At 38.4% G+C, this 26,926-nt stretch overlaps 1 protein-coding gene across 2 annotated transcripts in view; it reads left to right on the top strand.

Moving 5' to 3' along the window:
• The window catches only part of LOC104147827 (WD repeat-containing protein 70), a 146,991-nt gene that overhangs the window by 118,159 nt on the left and 1,906 nt on the right, over positions 1 to 26,926 (top strand). For both annotated transcript variants that reach the window (XM_068924694.1, XM_068924693.1), the window contains exons 14-17: positions 13,177 to 13,277; positions 14,790 to 14,869; positions 17,834 to 17,950; positions 18,325 to 18,487. In XM_068924694.1, the coding sequence (XP_068780795.1) occupies positions 13,177 to 13,277; positions 14,790 to 14,869; positions 17,834 to 17,950; positions 18,325 to 18,487 (461 nt within the window). The remainder of the gene's footprint in view (positions 1 to 13,176; positions 13,278 to 14,789; positions 14,870 to 17,833; positions 17,951 to 18,324; positions 18,488 to 26,926) is intronic.

The following is a 26,926-nucleotide window of genomic DNA, read 5'->3' as shown; positions in this document are numbered from 1 at the left end:
AGATTTAAAGCTTTTGCATACGGGGAAAAAGGAATTCTTTTGACTTCTGGAAGTAGCATTGGCATGCTACTTTTGTTTTTTAAACCATTTCTTTTGTTTGAAAGGAGATTCCATATTTTTCCAGCAAGGAAGCTCATACAGTGTTTAAGGTCTGCTAAATTTTTGTACTAATTAAAATACAAAATGCCTAGCATGACAGCAAAATGTTCTCTTTTGTCATGAGGTAACTTGTCACTTTTTATTCTCTGCTTTCATAAATGGCAACGGTGGTCCATCCCTTCTTATATCCTGCAGCAGCACTTACTTTGTTTTAGGGGAGTTGTTGCTAGAGGTTTGCCATGTGAGAGAAAGGTAAACTCTGCAGCTTCCCTCACTGTAACAAGCAGAGGTTGCATGAGGGAGTTGTATGCCTTAGTTTTGCTATACGCTGTGTTGAAAATGTGGCTGCAATTCTAACAGAGCAGGTGCTTGAAAACGCCCTGCCTTGCGATCACGAGGAGAACAGTTTGCCACCTAGACTAAAAGTGTCTTTTTCTCTTCATCACATAAACAAAAAGTGCTGTTCTTTGCCTCTACTCACCTCTAACAGTATATTTTATAACTGTACCTTGAAAGATATGTGATTCAGCCTTCCCACCCGTATATTTTATATTGAGATCCTACTTTAAATTATTGGTCTCTGAAAATGTTTTTTTAGGATATTTCTGGTTTCTACCTAGAAAATTGTAAATTTTACCTTATCCATTTCAGGTCCCTGTTCCGTTGAATGTTTCCACACATTTTCTAAATCACACTTCACAAGGGAAAAACATTATTGTTGCTTCCTTTACTACTGTATTCTCATGAGTATTTTAAATCTAATGATAGCAGGTCACTACGCTCCAGATATTCCCTAACCTCCCACCATATTTATTATAGTTGGCTCTTTTCCTTGGATGACTGCCAAAGGAATCCCAAATCTGAAGATTTTTGCAATTGGGGCTTAAAGCAGATTTTTAATATAATATTAGCATATTTTTACTGTAAGTGCAGACTTTTCTTTCTGGATCAGAGTACACATAGTATCAGTGTAAAAAGGTTAACTGTCTTTTTGCTCCAAAGAAGAAATAAGGTGGAATGATAGTCTTTGCTGTTCAACTTTTGAGACCTTTAAAATGGCTTAATCTGTTACTTAATCTTATTTTGATGTTTAATGCGTTATACTTTGGCATAATAGATAAGCCTATGTACTACATAAGGGAAGGAGCAAGCTAGTTAAAAATACAGCAATTTTCTAAAAGCTGTTCAGTCTACGTTTTTTCCCTCCTCTGGTCTGCGGGTGCAGCCAGGAGGCAGAGCAGCCCTTCCCAGATAGAGCAGCACAGCAAGCCAAGCCGCTGGCTTCTGGGTCACCGCTGTGCGGTGAGACACCAACGAAAAGAGATTACGGAGTGTGCAGTGGGAATTAATGTTGCCTCAGAGCAGCATTATCTTTCTGTGTTTCTTAAGGCAGAACTCCAGTTGTTCTTGGAAGGGAGCAGACAGTCAGTGTTAGCCGTGCAGATGAGCTGCAGAGAAAGCAAGGTGACTATAGAAGGAGGAAGAAGAAATCTGCCCATATACAAGCCTTTCATTACTATGCTAACTTTATTGGTTGATTTTACTTTCCACTGTGCATGTCAATTTTTAGTGATCCTTGATTATTGTGCAGAAGTAGTGGTATTTCTGCAGATAAGATTGACGTTAGCTTCAGAATAGAAGACTAATTTTCTGAATAGTTTCTTGAATTTTTTCCTGAAATTTCAGTTGCATAGCATCGCAGAGTAAGTAAGTCCTTGTACATTTGGGTGCAAGTGCGCTGAAACATTTGTTTAAAATCTTCTTAGGCCTATTCTTGACTTTTGTTGAATATCAGGCAATGAGAGGAAGGAAATAACACTGTTTCCTTTTAAAACTTTCAGATCCTGAAGACAGGCAGGAATCACTCTGCTGCCTTTAAGTTAGAAGACTTGCAGGCCTTTCCTGCAGCCCTTTCCTGCAGCCCAGTGCGAGGAGATTTTAGTATATTCTGAGACATTTCTCCTCTCTTTTTCTAACAAGTAGTGATACGGTATGCATTCTTACTGGGATGCGTTTCATAAGCACTAGCAGAGTTTTCAATCTTTGTCTCTGAAATCTTCAACATGATTTTGAAGGAAAACTAGATTTGTGTGCTCTGTACAGCAGTGTACATATCAAAAGTTTCCAAATGGATCATACCTTCATTATAAAATGGAGAAGTTTGAAAGCTGCTGCTATAATATTTTTCCTGATGGTAGAGGTTGTTTAAAAGTGAAAAGTAGCCAAAATCCGTGGGATGGGGAACAATTGTTGAAGGATTTCGTGGTAGTGAGAAACTGACTTCAGCTGTTAGTATCCAGACATTTTAATGTTCTATTTAAGGCTATAGAAATCTTTTGACTTAAGCATAGTTTTGCTGATTTAACTTTGTATGTCTCCCTTCATTTCTGGGAAGACACATCACTAAAGTCAGCAGGACTTTTCTTTGTACAAGTTCCAGAACTACAGAAGATAAGGTTTGAAGGCACACCAAGGTTTGATCCTTCACTCCAGCACGGGCTTGAAATTGCTTGCCCCTTTAAAATATAAAGATAGTTTAATTTAGCTGTAAGCTATCTTGTAATGTTAATTTAAAGGAATTATTGTCTCATAAAAGTGTTAATAAGCCAGTAAAGCTTCCTAAGTTGTAGGAATTGCTTAATTATGTTTTAAACTCATACATGTTTCAAAGATACTGCCCTGCATAAACAGTTCCTCACCATGAATATGTAATTTATTATAGGAGCAAAGACAAAATAGATATGCTAAGTAAACTAGTTGCACATATACTTACACTGATTATGACAGCCTAGGATTCTTTCAGGAATGTCAGAATTTATAAAAATTACAGTACAGATGAATATTCAGTTCAGTCAGAAAAGCTCCATTTGGCCACTGCTGTAGTGACCTGTACTTACAGAGTCCCTGACCGCCGTCAGCATGTCCTTTCACTCCTTGAGTGTCTTCCCTGCTGACATCCCACTTATCTGGGCAGCCAAGTGTAGCAAATCAGAACCAGGCTGTTCAAACAGAGCCCATCACATACCGTCATGGCCACTGAAGCAAAGCTGCCACTTAAGAAAGAGAGAGAGTTTGTTTAAGTTTTTCTTTTCCTAACTGAAAATATTTTTTTAGATCAGCAGCTCTTCCTGTGACTTTTTATTGCATAGATTCAGAACAGGCTCTGAAGCTGAATTATGTTTTTATAGGGTAGAAAAGGGGGAAGAAGTGAGGGAGAGCATAAAGCTTTGTTTGTTTGTTCCTATTTCAATTTTTAGGCACCTCCAGAGCTAGACCTGATCTTTCAAAACTAAGATTCTAAAGATTTGTTGGACAATTTTAAGAGTTTGTATGTGATGTATTCTTTCTGCACTAGGAGTATTTAATTTGGCCTCCAGAATCCTTTATCCCTGAGGAACTGGAGAGTTTTATGTAAGTAGCACAACATGCTGTAACATAGATCCTCATTGTGTTGCTCCATTTAGTTTTCTGTTTTTGTTCTGTAGTTATTTTGGCCATTGTAGGCTACAGGGATTCACCTGACCAAATAGAGATGTCTGCAACTGATTCAGTCACCCTAGGCTCCCTTTCTAATCATCAGAGAGAAATAAACATATCCAGACTGTGATATGTTTACATAAAATAGATATCTAAGCTAGGTTAAATGACAGCCACTATAAAAATGCTTACTTCTCCCCATTGATTATAAAGAGAGATAAGTGGTTATAGGCATTTTAAGAGCAGACTTCTAAAGATTAGAGGTGTAGATATCTTAAGTTTGGTGAGTTAAGTCCCACCTAAGATCTTCACTTCCCTTCTTTGGGGAACGTTTTATCTGTCTTGCTCTGACCTTGCCAATAGCAAAGTAGGAGACAATGGGTTTCTTTTACAGTCATTTCTATTGATTTATGGCTGTAGGCAATTTACAGTAGCACAGCAGAAAAGCATGCCCACTGCATAAAAGGACCGTGCTAGCTGAGAGAGAGTCAAGCGTAAGCTCTCTCAATTACACCTGATTTGCAAACATAACTGTCCAAATATCAGCAGCTTCGCCTTAAGATTGCAGAACGTTGTCTAAATGTGAACAAACTTCTCTTTTTTTAAATCAGTAAAAACATCACGTTAAGGAAACATCAAAAAATGTACAGTCTTGCTTGAACAGTAGAGATGTGTGAAAGTCTAGGATTTGCATGTTCTGTTTCCATTTTCAGGATGGATCTGTAATTAGCAATGTTTTTTCTAGTGGTAAATTATCATCACATGGCAAGTAACGTCCAAGGAAATCACTTTTGCTCTTTCCAATTTACAAGTAGAGTGTTGGCTGCACGCTTGCCACAGGGGATGGTACAAAAATCAGCTGTATGTAATCATCCTTCAGTAGAGATTTCCACACTCTGACAGTAGTTTTCTGTAGGTGTGAATCTTCTGTATTTGCACATTTTGTTTGTACGTTTTTTTTTTTTTAAACAAGCAGTTTTCTTTCAGGGCACAGCTAGTAGCCATGGGGGCAGACATGAATTTGGTGAACGTCTCAGCTTAAAAATCTTATAGCTGCAGTCTGAATAATCAGTTCTGAAATTCTGAAGGAACTGTATTAGCAGGATGAGAGTCTATCTGAGAACTATCTGTGAAGAATGAGAGGGCGTACCTGAAGAGAAATAAAATTTGAAAAGGTTTCCTCCAACAGTGCATAACTCATGTGGAAGCATGTTTTTCTTCCTCTTTCCTGTGTGGCAAGAGGAGCTTTACTTGTGAACTTTGAAAAGCTGATACTTTATCATATATTATCAGAAAGCACCATTCATATGAAGTGTTCATTTTCAAAGACAAATGTATGGGATTTAACCTTAAAACCTAACTGTCTTTAGGGAGGAGAGATTGATTCCAAAGAAAACAATGCCTGATTAAGTTGAGAAGCAGGAAAACCTCCTGAAGGAGGGAGAATAAATTAAAACATCATTGTAAAATATGACCCCCATCTAATTTGCTTTTTGTTTTGCAGTAGCAAGGAAAGACTGTTAGCCCCATTGAGCTAAGTGCCGCAGAAGTGTATGGTGATTCCTCTTTATGCCAAAAATATCAGTCCTTGGAATTTCTCAGAAAATGGTGAAACTTGATATCATGCCAGTCTTGCAACAAATTATGACCTCCACATTGCATTAGATTAGCAGATGCATACCCCCCCATGTGTGTGTATGTGTATAATAACATTTTGCTAATAACAGAAGATTAACTGTTATCTTGGATGTTTGTATACATGTAAAAGTAGTTACCTTCTCTTGGATCCTGGTCAAGCTTTCAACTCAAATGTAAAAAAATAAGAAATGAATGTTTTTTGTACATGTTTTGAGCTTCAGCTCACAGACAGATAAAATGTTGATAATAGGAATAACAGAAGACAGTAATGGAGGGAAACCTTTAATTTTCCTTAGCGCTCTGGCAGAACAGAGAGAGAAATGAATAATACTTTCAAGATGCCATCTTTATATGTACTCTCCTTACATTTTGGTAGATTCAAAGATACTAATGAAATTAAGTGATTGCTCGGGATCTGGAATGTGGTGAGAAAATATTTGCAGGCATAAACATTACAGTTCGTATGAAGGCTCCACATATTTTGTAATATGTAGGAGCTAGGAGCAACTGCTATATTTGCTCAGATTTTTCCTTGATATGCTTTATTTAGGTGGTTCTTAGTTTATTTTTACTTACAGCAAGCAATTTAGGTAGATATTAAATACCTCAGGGAAGTAAAAAATATTACAAGAATCTTGTAATGAACAAATACATTTTTAAAAAAGTGTTAGGAATATATAGGTTGAAGCATACCTTTAAAGCCCTATGAATGCTTTAGTTTTTTTATATAATGTACTGCAGTATTGTAGATACAAGAAATGTTGTTTTATATACTTGTAAGCATGTATAGTTTCTACTAGTCTTTGAGCCTTTTGAAATGGCTAATTCTCTGTAGTGCTGCATCAGTTACTGTTGATGTTTTTAGGAGGAGATTTCTTAAAGCAGCTGAGCGCCAATCTTGCAGCTTGTGGTTACTGAACGGGGCAGTCCTCGTCCCCTCCTTTGGCTGTACGTTCTCACTTGTTCCCTTGTATATTCTGTCTCAGACTTTTGCTGTCCCTCAGTGAAAAGCCAGTAGCAAAAAACTGCCTCAGAAAGTTAAGAAGCAGAGCAAAACAAAAGAAATCTTTTCTGCCAGTTCAGCACACTGAAGCAGCTGCCCGCGGGTCAGACAAATTCCATGCCTGGTGGGACTGCACTGTGCAGAAGGGGAGAAGAGGGAATGGGCTATTAACTTTGGCTTTGCCATCCCCTGAAACCTTGTCCTTCCATGTTGATAGACCCTCATAGTGAACCTTGTTCCCACAGTGTAAGCTCTTATTGCCGCCAGCTGTTTGCACCCCACAGTCAGAGGTTTGCCCGAGGGACAGAGGAGATGTCTACACTGAGTGCCTCCCCTGCTGCTTTGGGTGGCTCCAAGCAGAAAGCCCTGACCTCTAGAGGAGCGTCTTCACTCCCTGGGTAAGGAGCAGACCTCAGTCTCTTCCAGCAGCCGAGGGTAGAGGATGGATGGTGTTGCTGAACGTGGAAGGGAACTGCCAAGCAGAGGAGGCAGCAGGGGACAGGATACTGTGACAGATGTGGGGGGATCTGTAGTGCCAGAAGAGAGCAGAGTAGAAGGTGGATGGTCTGCAAGGAGGGAATAGGCTGGTGCAGAAGAGAGAGAGAGACCCTATTTGCATCCCCTGGGAAGCTTCTCACAACACCCACAGACCCCCCTCCCCGTCTGTCCCTTTTCCCCATCTGAAAACTCTGTAACCCTTCCTGATCCTTCTTGCTGAGGGAAATTAATTAACCTCTCAAAGCCTTCTTCCTCCGAAACCTGCGCTGACTTGTCTAAGACTGCTCTTTCATGTCCTGGATCTGCTCTCTCCCTGTTGTAAAATTGAGTTTTTTAACCTGAAGCATGGGCCAGAGAGCTGAATTTTGCCTACACTGCTGCAATCTTGAATCATCCTTATAACCAAAGATCCAGTAGAATTCTTGCAATCCTTGACATCAGAGTTTGTAGTTTTATGACCTTACCAGCTTCATGGTTTCATCTTAAGGGTAAATTTTCCATTCCTATACAACAAATCATTTTAATCTTTTCTTGCTGACCTTGTAAAATGCCCTCTCTGCATTGTTTACTTCTCTAGGGGTGTTAGCCCAAGAGTTCTGGACAGTTTCAGTTGAGGTAATTAGCTTTTGCTTGTGGAGAAATCTGTTTCAGTTATTCTTCACTTTGCCTATTAAATGCAGGAGTATATTTCTAGAGCAGCGTTAAGTGTCCCATTCTGTGTTGCAGAAAAGTCTGACTCAGGCTTCAGCTTTACATTCAGAGGCGCTGCTGTTTAATCCCGTCAGAGCACAGTGAAGTGCGTAGTATCAGCACAGCTGTTTGTGTGGTTGTCTAGCAAGCTAAATAACAGAATTAACTTTGGTAGGAAAAAAAACTAACAGAAAAATTATATGGTGCAGTTTGCTGCACATCTGCTTATGTGATGCAAAGGGCTGTTGAAGAATCATGCCAGAATTGCACACGAACAGGGACTGCACATGTCTCAGAACTGAAGAAACGCACGTGGAAGTGCGCTTCAGGAAGAAACGATGTAATCACCTTTGCCTGTCATCTTTCTTTGTATTTATGAGCTTTCTGGTTGAAGTTTATGACATATTTTTAAGCTTTTCTAAGTTATTGCCAATAACATTTTGTAAAACTGGAGTCAATTTTAAAAGATTCGGGAGTCTGAAGTGAGTATAGTGCTTCGTTTTAAGACAAAGTAGGTGTGTATTGGTCTAGTAACTTATATTTTCTATTTAAAATAATGGTGTAACTACTTTAGGAAAAGGTATAGCTAGTTTCAGGAACAATCAGTAATCTGTTTGTATTTTATTAGGAAGATAAACATTTTGATCTACGTTACAGCAAAGAAGTCTTTAAGAGTGTGTAATTTTTTTGTTTTATTTCACTCAAGGTCAGTATTCCAAGATAATCTATTACCTGAAAATCATGACAAAGACCAACTGTCAATAACATGCACTGAATCTGTATTACGTTCCTTTGTAGTGACACTAAAGAAGGTGAACTTGAACTGTTTCTCTTCATTTTTAACATTCTCCCTGCCTACCTTCACAAAAACATTTTCCCCGTCTTTTCCCAATATTTCCCACTAAGTGCTGTAATTGTAAGTACTGTATTTTAAGATAGAGTAATCTTACTGTCACGAGGCTGAGCAAAAAAAATCTCTCCTGGTCAAATCAGTTCCACAGATGAAATTATTGTTGTGACAGGCTTCCAGGATGTCATGTTCTGAAGATGTGCTGTCCCATACATTGAGCTGTTATCGGATTTCCTTTTTTTTTTTTTTTTTTTTTTTTTTTAAGTGTTGAAGATGTTTGTGTTATGATAAATTCTGCATTTTATCATTCTTATTTATTATAATACATTATTTTCCTTTTGCTAAGCTGAGAGATGATCTGAAATTGTATGGATTTCAGAATCAACGTCACTTTATTTCAGCTTTAATTGTTACGAGAAACTGTTTAAGTCTTTCTATGTTGAATGTTTGAATCTAAAATTAGTTAATTGAGGTTTTGCATTATTGCTCTAGTGTTCATATTTTCTGAGCCTTAAAGCTGGCATCCCTTGAATTTTCATACAACCGGTGCTAATGGTTAATCCAGTCTTTTGTGGTAGGTTTCCGTAAAGCACTGTCAAGCTAATTCCCTCCTCATGTTTTACTTCTCTGATAAAGCATGAAATCACCTTGGTAAGTACAGTGAGAGACTGTAGTTTGCTTTTAACTGCTGGGGTTATTGCTTCCAGCCTGAACTCTTGTCTCAGGCAGTTAAAACTCAAGTACTGCGTGGTTCGTTCTGGCTTCCACTGCAAGACCCAATCTTAAAATGAAACTAGTTATTAAAAAAAAAATGATTGTGGATTTTGGAATGAGGATTTATGGCAAATTCTGGTTCCATCTCAGAGAAACAGAAAGTGGCAGCCAGAGGTATTTATATCGGAAAAAAGAGCATTGCCAGAAGGTCAAGGGAGGCGATTATTCCCTTCTACTCAGGAGTGCTGGGCCCAGTTCTGGGCTCCTCAGTACAAGAGAGGCATGGACATACTGGAGCAAGTCCAGCAAAGGGCCACTGAAACGATTAAGGAACTGGAGCATCTGACATACGAGGAGAGGCTAAGAGAGCTGGGGCTGTTAGCCTGGAAAAGAGAAAGCTCTGGGAGGATCTTATCAATGTTTATAAATATCTGATGAGAGGCAGTAAAGAAGGTAGAGCCAGACTGTTCTCAGTGGTGTCCAGTGACAGGACAAGAGGCAATAAGCACAAATTGAAATACAGGAAATTCTATTTAAACATAAAAAAACCGAAACACCTTTCTTTACAGTGAGGGTGGTCAAACATTGGATACCCAGAGAGGTTGTGGAGTCCCCTTCCTTGGAGATGGATATTCAGAACCAGACTGGACAATGTCCTGAGCAACCTGCTGTAGTTGACCCTGCTTTGAGCAGGGGGTTGGACTAGATACCTCCAGAGGTGTCTTTCAACCTCAGCCGTTCTGTGATTCTGTAAAATCTTGTATCAGTGGGCAAGTATCTGTCTATGTGCATGGGTAGGTCAGGCTGGGGGAACACTTCTATTCCTGCCGTGAACACTCTGTTCCCCTGGAGAGCTGGGGGGCAGGACATTCTGTGACCAGAATTTTGTTGGTTTGCATTTCTAACGATAAAGATATCTACCTGATTTATTTTAAGTGTAAATCGTAGGGAAGTTAGTGTTATTGGAGCAGAGATGCTGTGTTTGGGAGTTAATTATTTTTTGCATGATAAAGATCCCCCCTCCCCCACCTCACTCCCAGTATGTAAGACCTAGTCTACAGTGATCCCTCTGCTGTATAGTTGTTTAAAATGTTTACTTTTGGGGGGATTATCTGACTGATTTTCAGGATTTAGTTTAGGATTTCAGTATTTTTCTCTTTTTTAAGGTCTGAAGTCTAAGGTCCAAGTCTAAAACAGTCTGAAAATCTGTCTAAGTAGTTTTTATTATTTCTTATAAAGTAGGTTTATATGCCAGTGGCTTAATAAAATTAATTACTTGCATATTCAGACCTTGTATTTGTTTAGTTTTTAACAAATTATATTCTGGGGACATTTTATGCTGCGTTTTATGGCAGTTTCTTCTGCCTACTCTGGAGCACGTGCCATGGTGGTTTTAAGTGTGCTGTGCATGTTTGACAAGTTAAAAACGTAGCAATCTCCATCAGCGCTGAGCCACGCTGTCTCAGGCTTTGTTTTTGTTGGCTGGTATCCAGTACCATGCTATAAAATACATTTACTTGACAGTAGAAAGTGGAGAACCACATTAACTATGAAGTTTAAAAAGGCTGGCTAAACACATGCAATAAATATTAATAAAAGAAAAGGCCACCCACCTTTGACCTTCGATATTTGTTATTAGCTTTATATGTTTTAGAATTACCATAGCGTTCGAGTAATAGCATTACATAACAGTGTGTAGGAATCTTTATTTAAACCAAATAACTTATTAATAACCCTGTATTGATTATTTTGGGAACATGTAGCAGGGACTATGGAGATAATGAATTACAAGAATTTCACTTTGTACTTCCTAGTTGTCTCTGAAAAGATCATTGTCCTTTAGTTGTCTCAAAATAAGTAAATCATGTTTATTTATACCTGTGAGTAAATGGAAAGGCATGCTGTTGTGTGCATATGTATGTAGTGGGCATGATGCTTTATGAATATAGCTTACAAAGATTTATCCACTGATTCTTGTAAGCTCATCAGCTCCTCTGTCTGTCTGTCTCTCTCTCTGTCTGTCTGTCTCTCTCTCTGTCTGTCTGTCTCTCTCTCTGTCTGTCTGTCTCTCTCTCTGTCTGTCTGTCTCTCTCTCTGTCTGTCTGTCTCTCTCTCTGTCTGTCTGTCTCTCTCTCTGTCTGTCTGTCTCTCTCTCTGTCTGTCTGTCTCTCTCTCTGTCTGTCTGTCTCTCTCTCTGTCTGTCTGTCTCTCTGTCTGTCTGTCTCTCTCTCTGTCTGTCTGTCTCTCTCTCTGTCTGTCTGTCTCTCTCTCTGTCTGTCTGTCTCTCTCTCTGTCTGTCTGTCTCTCTCTCTGTCTGTCTGTCTCTCTCTCTCTGTCTGTCTGTCTGTCTGTCTCTCTCTGTCTGTCTCTCTCTGTCTGTCTGTCTCTGTCTCTCTCTCTGTCTCTGTCTCTCTCTCTCTCTCTGTCTCTCTCTCTCTCTCTGTCTCTCTCTCTCTCTCTCTGTCTCTCTCTCTCTGTCTCTCTCTCTCTGTCTCTCTCTCTCTGTCTCTCTCTGTCTCTCTCTCTGTCTCTCTCTCTCTCTCTCTCTCTGTCTCTCTCTCTCTCTGTCTCTCTCTCTCTCTGTCTCTCTCTCTCTCTGTCTCTCTCTCTCTCTGTCTCTCTCTCTCTCTGTCTCTCTCTCTCTCTGTCTCTCTCTCTCTCTGTCTCTCTCTCTCTCTGTCTCTCTCTCTCTGTCTCTCTCTCTCTGTCTCTTTTTTTTTAGCAAGAACACGAAGCAGATAAACAGCTCAGAGAAAAGTACTGTTCATCTTGTAGATGAGTGTCTAATTTGTGGTGGCTGAATGGGTTTCAGAATCGTAGTTTTAATTCTCAATGCCTCGTAACATTGAAAAAAAAAGAACATGGATCAAACCAGAGAGAGGAAGGAAAATGAAGTGGGAAAAGTGATTCAGCAGTCAACAAAACTGATAAAGAACCATTCACTTCTAGATCACATGGTTCTCATCTCCCGAGTTATATGGCTATATTTCACTTGCACACTTAATTATATTTTGACATTATTGTATTTCTCTTGTTGAGACATTAGTGGCTTCCATTTTGTGACTTTTATGTGCTATATTATGAAAATATAGATATAGATACTTTCTTGACAGATGGGTGGAAGTGGTTGAATATTGAATTATTAATTCACTTTGAAAGGATTCTGTACCTTTTTTTTTTTTTTTTGAAAAAGGAGAAGTGGTGAGCTTGGGGAAAAAAGGCTGGAAAAATGATTGGGCATTATTCAGTGAAATAATAACATGAAGATGCATCCTGCTAGCTCTCAGTACATTTATTACAAAGTTAACACAAACACTGTCAAGACCTCAGTCTTTAGTCTTGGAGAGTATTCCTTTACACTACCTCTCAAGAGTAGAGTTTTTTTTTTTTTTGTCCCGTTAGTCAAATGCAGGTATGTTTTTCATATTAAGATGTTTTATCCTGCATGGCAAATTATGCTGACTCCTTTGACTCTTTTGAGTCAGATTCCTTGATAGTCTTACAGAGTTTCTGTTTTGCTTTGGTGATTCAGATTGAGCACAGCCATCAGTCATACAGAAGACCATGCTATGTGTGTAACAGAACAATGCTCTTAATGTCTGAAAACCAGTTTCCATGCTGACTAGAAGGGTGACAGAGCTGTGAGACATTGGTTTCAAATACTAAGTTCTTCAGGGCATTCTAGGGATGAAAGAACCAGGAATGGAGATCAACTGCTCTTCGTTTCTTCAGGCACTGAGTGAAAGGTCAGCTCTGGATGAAAGTTTTAGTTTGAGAGGAAGGGAAAAGTAGTTAAAGTAAGAAACAGGGTGGAATAATTAAGAGTTTAAAAAGGAAAATGAAAAAGTCATGAGGGCCTGCATTGCTGAATCTGAAGCATCTCATTGTTCTCTTTCAAATGTGCCTTTAACTTTCTGTTTTCCAGGATCTTCATGGGTATAATGAACAGTTAGCCTGAGAAGATCACTGGTGATCACACTACCACCCATTTTTACTTCCTTATCTACCTATGTCCATGTGTTGTCACTCCTTTTAGATTGTGTTCTGCTTAGGAGAGGAACTTCTATTCATTTGTATATTCACATATTCAGTCACATGTTCAAGCTTATTCCTTGTACATTGTGACTTTGAGCTGTTCTCTGACAATATGAATGTTAATTCTAAGATTAGATGAATGACCAGCTATCAATATTTTGCTTTGTTTCAGAGTGTTGTGCGTTGCCTTTGGCATCCCAAGCTGAACCAGATCATGGTTGGCACAGCAAATGGATTGGCAAAAGTATACTATGATCCTATCAAAAGCCAGAGGTAATTTTAGTGATTAACGATCAAGAACATTATTTTTTCTCAATCTTAGACTGATTCTGTGATTTTCTGGTTGTAAGAAATGGGGAAAATTGATTTAGAATTGGTGTTTTGCAGTTTTACCTATGTAGTTACTGTAAAAAGAAAAAAAAAACTTTTTTGAAAAGCATTGCATTTTCCTCGGAGTTGTTTGTGGTGCTGTATACTGGCAGTTCTACCAGGATTTGCACACACTTTAATGAATTGCACAAAATCTGGAGTAAGAATAACCAACCTTTCATTTTGGCTGTGGAGGACTGCATGAAATGATGTTATTGAAATATATTTATTTAATGTAATCCTATTTTATGATTTTTATATTTTCTTTTTTTTCTGAAGTAAATATCTTGTTTAGAAACATTACCTTAAACTTCAGTGACTCTGAAATTACGCTTGAAGACCACATTTGAGGGGGGCAATACAAGAAAGCACACTCTTGTCTTTCTGCTTGGTTCTCTACCTGCCCCCCACCCCCGTCACCTGTGTGTTTTTCCTGTACATCTAATGGAAAAGTGGTCGTTCATCAGGAGGCAGCTATCAACCTAGAAGGAAAAAGACTTAACTAGTTTATAAGTTCTTCTTTTGAAGTTACCTTCCTTTTACCACATGGATTAGGTGGAGACCTGGGGCATGCTTCCCTCCTATCAGCAAGGAGGAAACTTAAGAGTCGATATACTGAGTGGCATGAATAAGATATTCTTTCCTTATATCCCTTGTCTTTATTTCACTGGCATCCAAAAACATACTGTGTTACAATTCAGTTTCTGGATGTTTACTGTGACCTAGACACTTGAATATGTGGAGATAAGCTTTAATTCATAAAACAGTCAGAAATAAGTTTAGTTTCTCTTTTCTTTGTCAATTTGGAGATGTCAAGGTAAAATCTTCCTCCCATACTCAAAGATGCTAACAGTGCAGAGCTGCCTTAGTGTGGTTACGTATGAAGCAGACGCGTAGTGCAAAGTGAGTGCAGCCCTGAGTCCCTAACACAGATCGCGAGAGCCCTAGCTCAGTTTGGTACTCAGTTTTCTGGTACTTATAGTAAGGAGGAATAATACCAGTAGTTTACATCAGTCTTAGCGCCACCTAGGTTTATGCAAGCTTCCCCAGTGCTGTGTTACAGGTGCTTTGGATTAGGTAACTACCACCCCTGCTGCTGAGGAGGGGTGGTAGGAGGAAATCATTGTCCCCATTTGGAGAGGAGCATTTTCTATGTGAGCACTAGATGTACTGGGGACAAACAAAGTGTGAAATGAAACTTCCGTCCTTATTTCCACAAGTCATAAAAAGCTGCAGCATAACAGATATACTACTCTCTTTACCCTCTTTCACATGTGCATGGACATGCAAAGATACATACGTTCACGAATGTTTAATGTGCTATATAACCTTATTGAGAATATTTGTCTTGAATAAAAAGTGGTTTCTATTTCTGTTATAAAAAGACCAACTAAACTGCTGTATGTTTCCTCTTAGGGGAGCAAAATTATGTGTGGTCAAAACAAAACGAAAAGAGAGACAAGCAGAGACTCTTACACAGGATTACATTATAACACGTAAGTAACTCAAACATATCTTTAAAAGGACCCGTAGCTCTTTCTCAGGTTTCATATCTTTTGCAGAACATTTAGTTTATATTCTCCCCTCTAAAAAGTTGCAGCCATTCATTAAGTATTGAGCATTGCTGTGAGATGTTAGTGTTTCATATAGTATTATTCAGTGTGTCCTGTAAAGTTGTTAATCATTATTGTTTCCTAGATTCTGGTGCAAGTTTCACGCAGCAGAAGCCTGAAAGGACAGCTGTTTGCATTCAGAAAGTTGGGATGTTCTTTTATATGTTTTGTTAAAGAAGAAGGGAAGAAAAAAGCTAGATAAAGTAAAAAAAAAAAAAAAAAAAAAAAGCACAAGATATCTTTTTTTTTTCTCTCAAATCCTCAGTTTTACAGAATTAAAATGAGAGAGTATAGGCAGGTCTAGGAAGCTTTTTGTCACTTGGGAACATTACAGTATGAGTGGCAAAATCAAAAACATTAGGAATAGATCTTGAACAAATTCCAAGTGATTTTTCGAAATTTAGAACTTGTTTTTAAATAGTTTTAAATAGCTTTTAAATAGTTAAACCCCAGCATCAGGGTTGTTCTTGTGTACACCCTCATGTTCCTTATTAAGACTTGCTGATAAATAAGAAATTGTTATCGTACCATAAATGTTTAGTGACCTGGCTTTTCCCTAGGGCAAACTTAACAAGGGGGTGATGGGCTCAGCTGAGATCCATCCCTCCCGATTAGCCCTGCCCTGTGCCGTCCTACCTGATGGGGACTGAGAGCAGTGACAGGGTTGTGCTGTCCTCTTCCTTTTCTTCCTCTTCTCCCAGTTCCACAGCATCTGGATCCAGTCCTGTTTTCCAGTAGTCTTGTTCTTGGAAATAACATTTCATTTTTATTGAACATACAAATTGTTTGGCAGCATAATAAACAAAGACAAGGTTTAGAATCAGAAAGTCTGGGTAATCTTAGTAGCCAAGCCTGTATGAAGGCACTTTGGTTCTGGGCTCCCATCTCAGGTACTTTCCAGCTACAGCTGTCTCCTACTTATCCTGCTGCTGCAGATGTGCAGTTCCCATTCCTGGGTAGCAGTGGGTAAAGTAGCAGCTGACAAAGATCAGAAATACTTGTCTCTTCTGGGTGCCCTTCTCACCCCATCCTTACTACAGCCCCGACTCTATCATCACACAGCCTATTATCTAAATACTTTGTGTATGCTGTTGTTAATGTTTACACTGTAAAGAGTTTTTGTGATTTTTAAAAAAAACTTTCTACTTAAAACCCAATGGAACTTGTGTATCCAAGTGCATCCAAAGGTGTTTATAAATGCCATTCAAAGGTACGCAAATTTAGATTTAGGTCCAATTTTTGCAAAGTTTAGGAACTTTGTCATTGAATTTTGACCATTTAATTATACTTTCCACATCATTTTTAAACTAAATAAAGATCCTTCCATATAAAGTAATGCAGCAAAATTGTTTGAGAGCTTGTAGTGAAGTACTTGTAAGGATTTGCTTTACGATTTTTTCAGTTTGTTGCTTATTCTGGAAACTTTTCAGAGGTTGCATTTCTTCCTTTTAAGCTTGCAGATAGAACTGGACAGAACGGAATATCTCAGAAGTCCTTTCCCAAGTGAACCAACCTTTTTTTTTTTCCTTGACTTTTTTTTCCTTAACTTTTTTTGGATTTCTTTTTGACTTTTTTTGCTTTTTTTACTTTTTTAGTCTGCTGTCAGAATTGCCTATAGTAGCTGCTTAAAATGCAGGAATGCCACTTGAGGGATTAGGTATTACTTTTAAAACACAGGAGTACTCAGCTTGGGTTTCCCTTGGACAACCTTGACTCCACATATGGCAAAAACTTGGATCTGTGCATTAGTCACCTCAGATGCTCTATGCAAACTGATCAAGCTTAGTGCTTGCCAGCAAATTGTCCCAGGCATTTCATACTTCATGAAATCTGCAAAAATAAAATCTGAACATTTATTCCTAAGGATCTACTTATGCGTCATGTGGCTATGAATTTGCTTGGTCTAATAAATTGAGTAGGCTTCCAGTAATAACTGGAAAATCAAGCCAGTAGATCCGTAAATATCTGGTCCTTTTTTATTCAGTAGGGAGCCAGTCCCTCTACACTTGAGATTATGGTGCTTTTGGGGTTTTGTATTTGTTGGGATTTTTCCTCTAACAGAGTTTTCCACATTTTGGGAAATAGCAGCAATCAGCACACATGTGTGCGAGGGCTAAACCTCTCCCTAAGAAAACTATATCCCTGAACACGGTGTTTCTGCATGGCTGACAAAAGTGTCTCTTTGTCTGGGGTGGCAGGGGTGCGTGTTGAAACAACACACAGATAAATTACTGTGATTGAAGATACTGTAGCAGTTTTATGAGGAAATAGGAGTGTTAAATCCTGGTAACTTAGACAAATTCTATTTCTGTCACAGACATTCTTCCAGCCTCAGTAAATCTCATAATTAAAAAAATACATGATTGCGACTTTATATGAAGAAACATCATGTCTTGGATCATAGAGGGGACTCCTCCTCTCTCTAGCTCAGATCCAAGACTGCATCTAGGGTTTTGTGACACTGTTAGAACAGAATATTAGAAAACTGTAGAAAGATGGAAAGTTCAGAGAAGAGCAACCAGTTGGTCACAGTGGTAAAGCTGAGAACTGAATAGCAGAGGAATAAGTTAAATATGAGTAAACTATCCAAACAGTATTACAGATGAAAGACTGCTACCTGAAGGAACACTAAAAATCTGGCTGCTTTCATCTTTTAAAAATTCATCAGGAAGAAGTTCTGTGAAATATACGTCAGTAAACCACTGCTTGGATACAGAAGAATTGGAGGCTGCTTCTGCCACCTTTCCTACGAACAAATTGCAGTCTTAGCCCTTGGAATTAAAACTTTAAAAAGCTAATGGAATTTCTAACACTTCTTTTTCTCCGAACTGTGACTTTTCTCTTCAGCCCATGCACTTCCAATGTTCCGTGAACCACGACAACGAAGCACCAGGAAGCAGCTGGAAAAGGATAGACTAGATCCCCTGAAATCTCACAAACCTGAACCCCCAGTAGCAGGACCAGGTAATCTAGGCTTAATCATTACAGACTGTCATACGCCAAAGGGACCATCATGCCTGGGTTCCATGCTTGTTTGGATTCGCGTTCAAACTTTTTTGGGTGGGGACTCTGTATGTGAGCAGTGCTCAGCACGGTAAGACGTTGGTCTTTGATTGGAGTGGTTGCCAAAAATAAATTAATAATTGCAATGACTCAATTCTAGTTACATAATCAGTCAAACACTTGTGTGAATGCAGCTCTAAATTAGACTTTTCCTGTAACATTATATAGTTTCCTTGTATCAGATCAAGGATACAGACAATAACACAGTATTTTGCTTCTCTGTTTATTTATTAACTATATTTTTCTAAAATACTCGTTTCCTCTTTTTGCCACAGGTCGTGGTGGCCGTGTTGGAACTCATGGAGGCACCTTATCATCATACATAGTCAAGAATATTGCACTGGATAAGACAGATGATAGCAACCCTCGAGAGGCTATTTTACGTCATGCAAAGGAAGCGGAGGAGAATCCGTACTGGGTTGCTCCAGCATATGCTAAGTAAGAAAACAATTAAAAATACAGGCAATATTTCTGGAGGCCAGTGGGTGTTTGGTAAAAACAGAAGATACATTTTTAACTGTATTCTTTGCCTTTTCTGGATTGTTGCTATGAATACGCAAACCAAGAATATGTCATGTTCTCATATGAAGATTAAGTTTCCAGTAGGTTAAATTGTTAAAATTTGACATTTCCATTTAAAAAATATATCTGTCAGTGCTAGAAAATTCTTTTAAAGCTTTCTAAATTTATTAGTCTTCCCAAAGCAGTCTGAAATTGTAACATAACTATTAATAAGATTCTGTCCCACTGGCAGACTAGGGACATAAGTTTTGGCTGGTGATAGATACACCCTCTAGTTCTGACTGATTCTGAATTGAAACCTGCAAAATACTTACTTGGTATTGTGACAGCATATTTGAGATGATTTCTTGAAATTCTTAAGTTTTTATTTGAATTTTTTCCTACATCAGGACCTGGGTACCTACTTAAATTAACTTGGTCTTACAGGTACATGAATACTAAAAATGGCACTGATAAAAATCCCCTACCAAAAATTCAACGTAAATATATAATCAGTTGTTGTTACCTAAATTAAACAGCCATGTCAAATTTATACTGGTGGAATCACGGCAATCCCACAGATGGTAACTTAGTTTAAATTGTAGGTGTGAGTGGGGTATGTATGTGTATATGTTACCTCTGTGTATGAAAACTGTGGAATATTCTTCTTTAATACTTTCAAGTACAATTCAAATCATTAAATAAATTCACATCAGTACTAAAATACCTGCTAAATGCTCATACGTACATACTAATCCTAAATGAACACATTTCATAGTAACAAACAGAAATGTTCACACTACTGCTTTAAAAATGACTAAACGTTTTCCACTTCATTATTGTTATTGATGTTTTTGTTACAGAAAATGATCTATCTAGTATAATTTGTAGTTTCAAAATGCATAAGGAAAAGATTATGAAGAGGTGAAACGGCCTGCACAGAACAGGCAGAGCTAATAAGAGGCGTTGTTTCTTACTTGCAGCCCAAGGTTGTATCTCTCAGACTGTACTTTCTCTAGTAGTTTTTATTTCTTTTATGAAAAAAAAAAAACATCACTGCTTTCCAGAAACTCAAAATATGTTAATAATCATAGTTGTTTCTGGTGGTGACGCTTGTTTTTTGACTTGGCCCACGTCTTCACAAAGGTCACAGAGTAGCTGTTCTAAAGCAACTTGAGAACATTAATGACCCGGCCTGGCTTTGACTGGGTAACTAATAAGGACGGCATAGTTGTAATGTACGTCAAATGAATGCATAGTACAATATCACCCTTATTACCAAGTCAAAAGAGGAAATATATAATTTTGTAACAGTTGCTGTAATGAAGATGCTAAATACTGATTTTTAATTATTTAGGGGGGTCATGTTTGCTACAGATGAACATGCATGTACCCGTTTTTATTTAAAATGTGCAACTATCCATTCTCAAAAGTAAATATAATTGCACATTCCATCAGATAGATGGCTGCTGTGGTATATTTTTGGCTTAGCAACTTCATTGATTGTATATTAGGTTTCATCCCTGACACCTGCAATGTAATAGACATGAAAGTTTTAAAACATAGCTGTGTTACAGAAGGCTTACTGTGTCAGGTGGACAGATCTCATTACAGTTTCTTGCTAAAAGATGTAGCTGCAGGGAAAGAAGAGAGGTGGCTGAGAAGTGGGGAGGATGCAAGTCCAGACTGCTATTAACTTACACACCAGACGGTGATATGTGTGTGGGGGAGTTGGACTGCAGCCAACAGCACACTGCCTTGACAGCTTTGTCAGTTGAGAAATTTCTTGCTCATGAAACTGCCATTATCCTTGCTTTAGAAACTTGACTTTAAGAAGTGCCCTATGCAAAAAGCTTTTTAAAGATGTTTTTGTTGTTATATTTCATACAAGCTAACACTGAAATGTAGAAACTTTCTTTATAATTCTGTTATGTTCTTAATTTTCAGAAATGGAGGTCTACATTAACAAATATGGACCAGTGGCCGTCAGAGGTCTTGTTAGCTGCTTGCCTGCACACATATATAGTATAGAGAACAGTAATAATTATATATCTGATATGTGACTTTGCTGGGCATCTACGTTTACCTTATATATACAGCATCTTACAGATGTTCTTCCAAATACATGCTCAGTAAAATAGGCAAAGTACAAGAAATTGATGTAAATTATCACATATTGTTATACTGTAATAATATGTTGTCCCTTGTGGCCCCGTTGAAATCAGTTCAAAATAGTGAACGCTATGCAAACCTAGGGAAACTGGCTCCTTTTAGCTTTAGCATAAAATAAAGGAAAGAGTTAGGAAAGGTTATATTCTAAATACATTTAGAATTCTTTGAAATTACATACTGTCTTGAAACCTAGAAAACGTACAACCAGTGTTGTTTCCTTTTTTCAGTAGTGTTTATTTTTACTATTTTCTTTATTTTTCTGTTATCAGCTCTTCCGCATTTCCTGCATGGTAACTTTTTACTTAAGTGTGATATAACAGTATCCACTTGATATATTCTCTTGTTTGACAAGGCTTTTGTTTTTTGTTGTCTGATGAATGGTTATTCATTTATAGTTTTCAGTTTTCCTCCCTAAGAAGACACATGTTAACCTAAGGAAAAACATTATAGATACTAATTTTTTTTCATAGTGATTGAGTTAACAGGCATGTCAGATTATCAAGTTGTGCCTGTCATAGACATCGCACCTTGAACTTTATAATGAACAGTGATCCAGGGCCAAATAATCTGTAGTTTACACTCACATATGTAGTCGCAAGTAATACTGATTTTCCCTCAATCATAGCATTTTCCTGAAGCCAGTTTTATTCTTTTGTGAATGAATCCTGTCGTATGAGTAATAATCATTTAAAAGAATTTGGCCCACAAACTTCAATGAAAACGTTTGGGCTGATATTTTTCTCTAAAGCAATAAAAGAAAATGAATGTACTTTAGTGTACATTTCCTATAGTCAGAGGGAAATCCTTATAAAAGGCTGTGTAGACTGATCACTGACGTTTTACAGTTCTTAGTAGAACAGTACGATTATTTCTGAAAGGATCAGAAAAATGTTAACTGGTTACTTTTTATGCAAAAATTTCTGACTAAAAATACTTGAAGTCCTGAATTTAGTATACTTATTCCTTTTTATATGAAAGGAAGAGGAGAAAGACAATTTTATGCCGCTGCTAAAATACAGCCTTTTGAGGAAAAAATATTTTAAATTCTGTGTGATTATTTTCTGTAGATTTAAAGCAACTGACAAAATATGCCGTCATAAAATCTACAATTTGTTGTACTTAATTTCTATCGAAAAGATTGCATAAAATTGGAAACATAATAGATGGTCATATTTTTAAGAAGTGAGATGGTAATATTAACCAGAAAACTTTGTCTATTCTTCTGTTTTAGTGAAAGAAGAAACACAACTATCAAGTTAAAAGATTATGAATGATTTTTTGTTGTTGTTGCTATACCAGAATAGTATAAACTTTTTACAGCTAAGGGAATTTCAAAACCATTTCTTGGAATGCTTCTTTACTCTTTAAAAAATCATATTTAAAAATAAGCCTTAGAAACAAGACTTACTAGAGAGTTTCACTTTTTTTTTTTTTTTTTTGAATGTAGAAGTTAATGCAAAACTGTAGTAAGCAGTTGTAAAACTGTTATGCTGCGTACGGGAGTGAGCAAGATCAGAGTTTTCAGACTAAGGTGTTCACAAGAGATAATAACGTAACAATATTTCTTCCAAAAAAACTCTTCCTAACTCTCTGCAAAGCTAGGAGCAGGAAAAAGCCACAGGTATTTCATTCTAAATCAGATAACTGATTTCATGCTTTTATAATTGTGTTTGTGCTTTAATAATTCTTACAATAAGTACCTGTGGCATGGGTGATACTGTTCGTTTATAGGCTGTGCATAAAAATATTTCCTTTTTGTTGGATGTAAAGGTACCTAATTTATTCTGGAAGCCAAATAGTCAATTGCATTATTTATCACTTGAATTTTTTTTTTGAAAGTTTGTTATCATTATCATGACCTTTCTGTTTCTCCCATAATTTGAGCCAGAAAAGGAGGGGAAAGTATGTAAGTGGCAAAAGGATGGGTGAAAAAACCAGATGCTGCTGAAAAGGATACCGAGGGATGATAAAGAAATACATGCTGAAGCTGAAGATGACATATCGCAGAAGCCCAATGTGAATAAAGTGTCCAGAAAGAAGTGATCACTGCAGCAGAGAAGTCATAATGGATGAGCATACAGAAAAGACCTTGAGATTTTTCAGGAAAAAGCTTGTTAGAGACCTTGGCAAGAGTAGTTCCAGTGGAGAGAAAGGGAAGGAAAGGAAGGACAGATTGAAGATTTCAAGTAAAGAACTACAGGAAAGGAACTTGAGGCATCAGTTGTAAATGTTTGAAAATTACATTCTTTGTGAGCTGTTTGTTTTAACACAGCTGTACAGAGATACTATAATGACTTCAGATGTCCCTCTGAAGGATCAGCAGGAATTACTAAGCGTTGAAGCTGAGCGCCTAATCGGGCCCAGATGTAGCTCTGGCCTGTGCTGTAAGGGAGGTGAGGGTGAAATTTCCCTCCCTGTCAGTATAGACCAGGGTTCTTTGAACGTATCTTACAGTTTGTGATGTTGCCCCCGTTTTGCTGTCTTTGTCGTCACTGCTTGTGACCGGCAAAAGACAGTGACTTGAAGCAATAACCTGTAGCTGTGCTGTGTGTTCACTGCGCTTTTTCTCGGTGACAGTACTCATGTGTGAAGTGTTACTTAATTTGTGGCTCAAGTACCTTTAATTTAAGAAGCAGACCTGAGCAGAATGTTTTAGAACTATGATTTTGTTGACACATGCTGATATAGCTAAGCTGAATCTTTTTTTGAAATCTGTTAATTTTGAGAGGAATGTCTCTGAGATTCAGCAAAGAGATAGGCTGGCTGATGGGGTAGAGAATAGAAGGGGACCTGATGCTTAAAACCTGAAGTTTTTGGTCTGGGAGTAGCCTTTTTGTCACTATTCTGGTTTCTAAGTGTTCTTGAAAGTGTTCTTTTTTTCTTTGTTTGTGCAAAATAAACACAAATTTCAGAACTTACTGTTACATGAGTCACATGCTGTGATATGGAATTGCCCTCTCCAGCTGGTTTAGTTATAGCAGTATTTTTTTAACTGCTAGTCTATGAATCTCAAACGTCAATAGGCTACTTTTGCTGGATCTGTGAAAGGTAACTAAGAAAAACAAGCTAGAACTAGAGATTAAGTTGACTCTGGAGCAGTCTGTATGGCCACTGCGATTTTTTAGGGGTCTGCATATCTGAATAATTTGAAAATCTCTGAACTAAAGAGAAGCTTACAGAAAAGCATGCAAACGAATCTTGTTAGAACAAAACACATTTGGCTGTTTTCAGCTTTTTTTTTTTTTTTTTAATTTACAGCCTTTTCGTGTAACCTTTAAGTACAATAGGAATGCATTTTTCAGTGTGTGAGATGCTGGTTTTCAGCAAAGTGTCATTTGGTATTACAGAATCGTAGAATAGTTTAGGTGGGAAGGGACCTCTGGAGGTCATCCAGTCCAACCTCCTGCTCAAGACAGGTCCGATCAGATCAAGTTACTGAGGTTCAGTTAGATCAGATTCTTGAGGGACTTGTCCAGTCAAGTATCCTCAAAGATGGAAATTCCACAAGTTCTGTGGAAAACTTGTTGCACTATTTGATCATCCTCACAGTAAATTAACAATTTCCTTACATTATCTAACTGGAACTTCCCATCTTCGAAATTTTCTCTGTTGTCACTTGTCTTATAGCTGTGCACCTCTGAAAAGAGTCTGGCTCCATCTTCTCTGTACCCTCTTATTAGGTAGTTGTAAATAGCAGTAAGGTACCTCTTTAACCTCCTCAAGGTGAGGAAATCCAGTTCTCTCAGCCTCTCCCCATACACCATGTTCTCCAGCTCCCTCGCCATCTTGATGGCAGCTCCTCACTGTCCTCTAACCAACTGGTGGCTCTCCTCTGGACTTGCTTCACTATGCCAGTGCCTTTCTTGTACTGGGAAGCCCAGAAGTGGCAATAGTACTCCAGACATTGTCTCACAAGTGCTGGAGAGAGGAGAATCTCATGGTACAAAGCAGTCCAGCTGGTCAGGCAAAATAGGCCCTTGCTAAATCCTTACTGGCTGTTCGTTCTTGTCCTTCATGTGCCAGGAAATGGCTTCTGTGAAGATTTGTTCCAGAGACTGAGGTTAGGCTGAGTGTCCTGCAGTTCCCCGCACCCTTCTCTCCCTGAAGCTGAGTGTGATGTTTGCCTTTTCCAGTCATCAAGGCTGGATCACCGTGACCTCTCCAAGATGACAGACTACCCTTGAAATGATATTGGCCAGTCCCCTCAGTACCTTTACCATGCCATCTGATCCCATGGATCTGTATATGTCTAAATGGGTATGTGCTCCCTTTGTGCTCCATCTACCTCTACCACTGGTAATGCTCCATTCCCTGCTGCAGACTCTGCTAGTAGGCTGGAGATCCTGGGAGGCCTGAGGGCAGACCTTCTCAGGGAACACTGAGCCAAGGAAAGCACTGAGTACCTTGACCTTTTCCATATCCTGTGTTAATAGGTTCCCTGCACCATTGAACACATTTTCCTTAGCATTCCTTTTGCTGTCAGTGTAGCTGCAGAAACCTTTAGTGTTGCCCTTTGCATCCCTTTCTAGTTTCAACTCCAACTGAGCTTTGGCTTTCGTAATTCCATTCCCGCATGTTCAGGCAGTGCCTCTGTTCCTCTCGAGTAGCCTGTTCCCACTTCCTCTGTGTACTTACTTTCTGGGGTTTGGGGTTTGATCTCAATCAGGAGTTCCCTGTTCATCTATTCTGGCTTTCTGCCATGCTTGCTTGACCTTCTGCACATCGGTTGGAATGTGTTCTGAGGAGATTGTCCCTGAAGATCAGCTAGCTCTCCTGACCGTCTCTTTGCCGTGCATGGCAGGCTCCCGTTGGATCCGGCCAAGCAGATCCCTAACAAGCTGAAATCAACTCTCCTGAAGTCAAGGATTAATAAAATAGATGAGAGACTTGACTGGAAAAAAGAACATGGCATTCCATATATGGTGTTTAGCCCTCAGAAATGAAAATATTTTGAAGCAGTGAACCTATTTTGATAATTTTTCTATAAATATTAATCATACAGCGAACTCCTACTGCACTAGCAATCTCTATTGCAGTTACTAAGCAGAACGATTTTTATTTAAATTAAATGATCACTACTGATAGTACTATAATGAAAACAGTGATTTCTGTGTTTGTCTTGAAAATGGTTAGGCATATAAATAACCGTAGGTGTTCCAATTACCACTATATATCTTGTGGAGGTGGAACAGTTGAAATATAAACTGAGCTGAGGCCATAGCCATTTCATGCTAATTTTAAAAAATGAGATAGCAAGCAGACTTGATTTCCTCTGTATGCTTCCTCTCAAGCTGGTTACTGCGAGATTATGCTACAGTCTCTCTCTCTCTCTCTCTCTCTCTCTCTCTCTCTCTCTTTTTTTTCTTTACTGAACTCTGAGTAACTTACTTATATTAACTGAAATCTATAACTTTGCATATATTGCTCTGCCACTCCTATCCTGGAAGATATGCAGCTTCCATTACTCATGTCAGAAATAAAGTCGTTCTTTTTGGATGGATGTTTCTGACTACAGTTATGACACTTGCTGGTTTTGTGGTCAGAAGCAGTAGGTTTACACTCAGTCAGTTGTGCCGTACTAACAGACATCTCAGTACTGACCTGATGTGATCCCACATGGCATTTAGATAACTTTTTTGTGTGTGGTGTGACACAATGAAGGTAGATTATTAAAACTGGATAAATAAACTTCCATCAACAGGTTTTGAAAAGAGAGAAGATTCCATACATTCCACTTCCTCAGCAGCCAACAAAATCCAATATTTCAGCCAATAGAGCCTTCATCCCTGGTGGCTGTGTTGGCTCAAATACTGATTATTTTTATCTTCCTTCAGTGATTGAATAAGTAGAGTTTATGTAACTATCTTCAGATGATCTTTTTTCTTTAATTTAGAGAATATTAATTTTTTTACTCTTAATTCTGCTTTCCATGCAGTGACTTATCTAACTTCCAGTAGCTTAAGTCTTCGACTGTGTCCACAGTCTACTTAGATGTAATGAGGCACACAGCCTAGATCCTGCCCTTGGGGCTCAGGGACCATGTATCAGTGGAGTCCCACAACAGAAGCTCCTTTCTAACCATCTGTGGAACATCGTGGTGTACTCCTCACCTCCATGGCAAGTGTGGAGGAGGAAGGAGAAGTCAGGCCAATAGAAAGATTCTCTATCCAAGTTAAGTTGTCTTTGACTAGTCTTGATGACTTT

Source organism: Struthio camelus, chromosome W (assembly GCF_040807025.1).
Source record: "Struthio camelus isolate bStrCam1 chromosome W, bStrCam1.hap1, whole genome shotgun sequence".
Taxonomy (NCBI): domain Eukaryota; kingdom Metazoa; phylum Chordata; class Aves; order Struthioniformes; family Struthionidae; genus Struthio; species Struthio camelus.
Note: the sequence above shows the minus strand (reverse complement) of the source record. Positions and strands in the feature narration are given on the sequence as shown.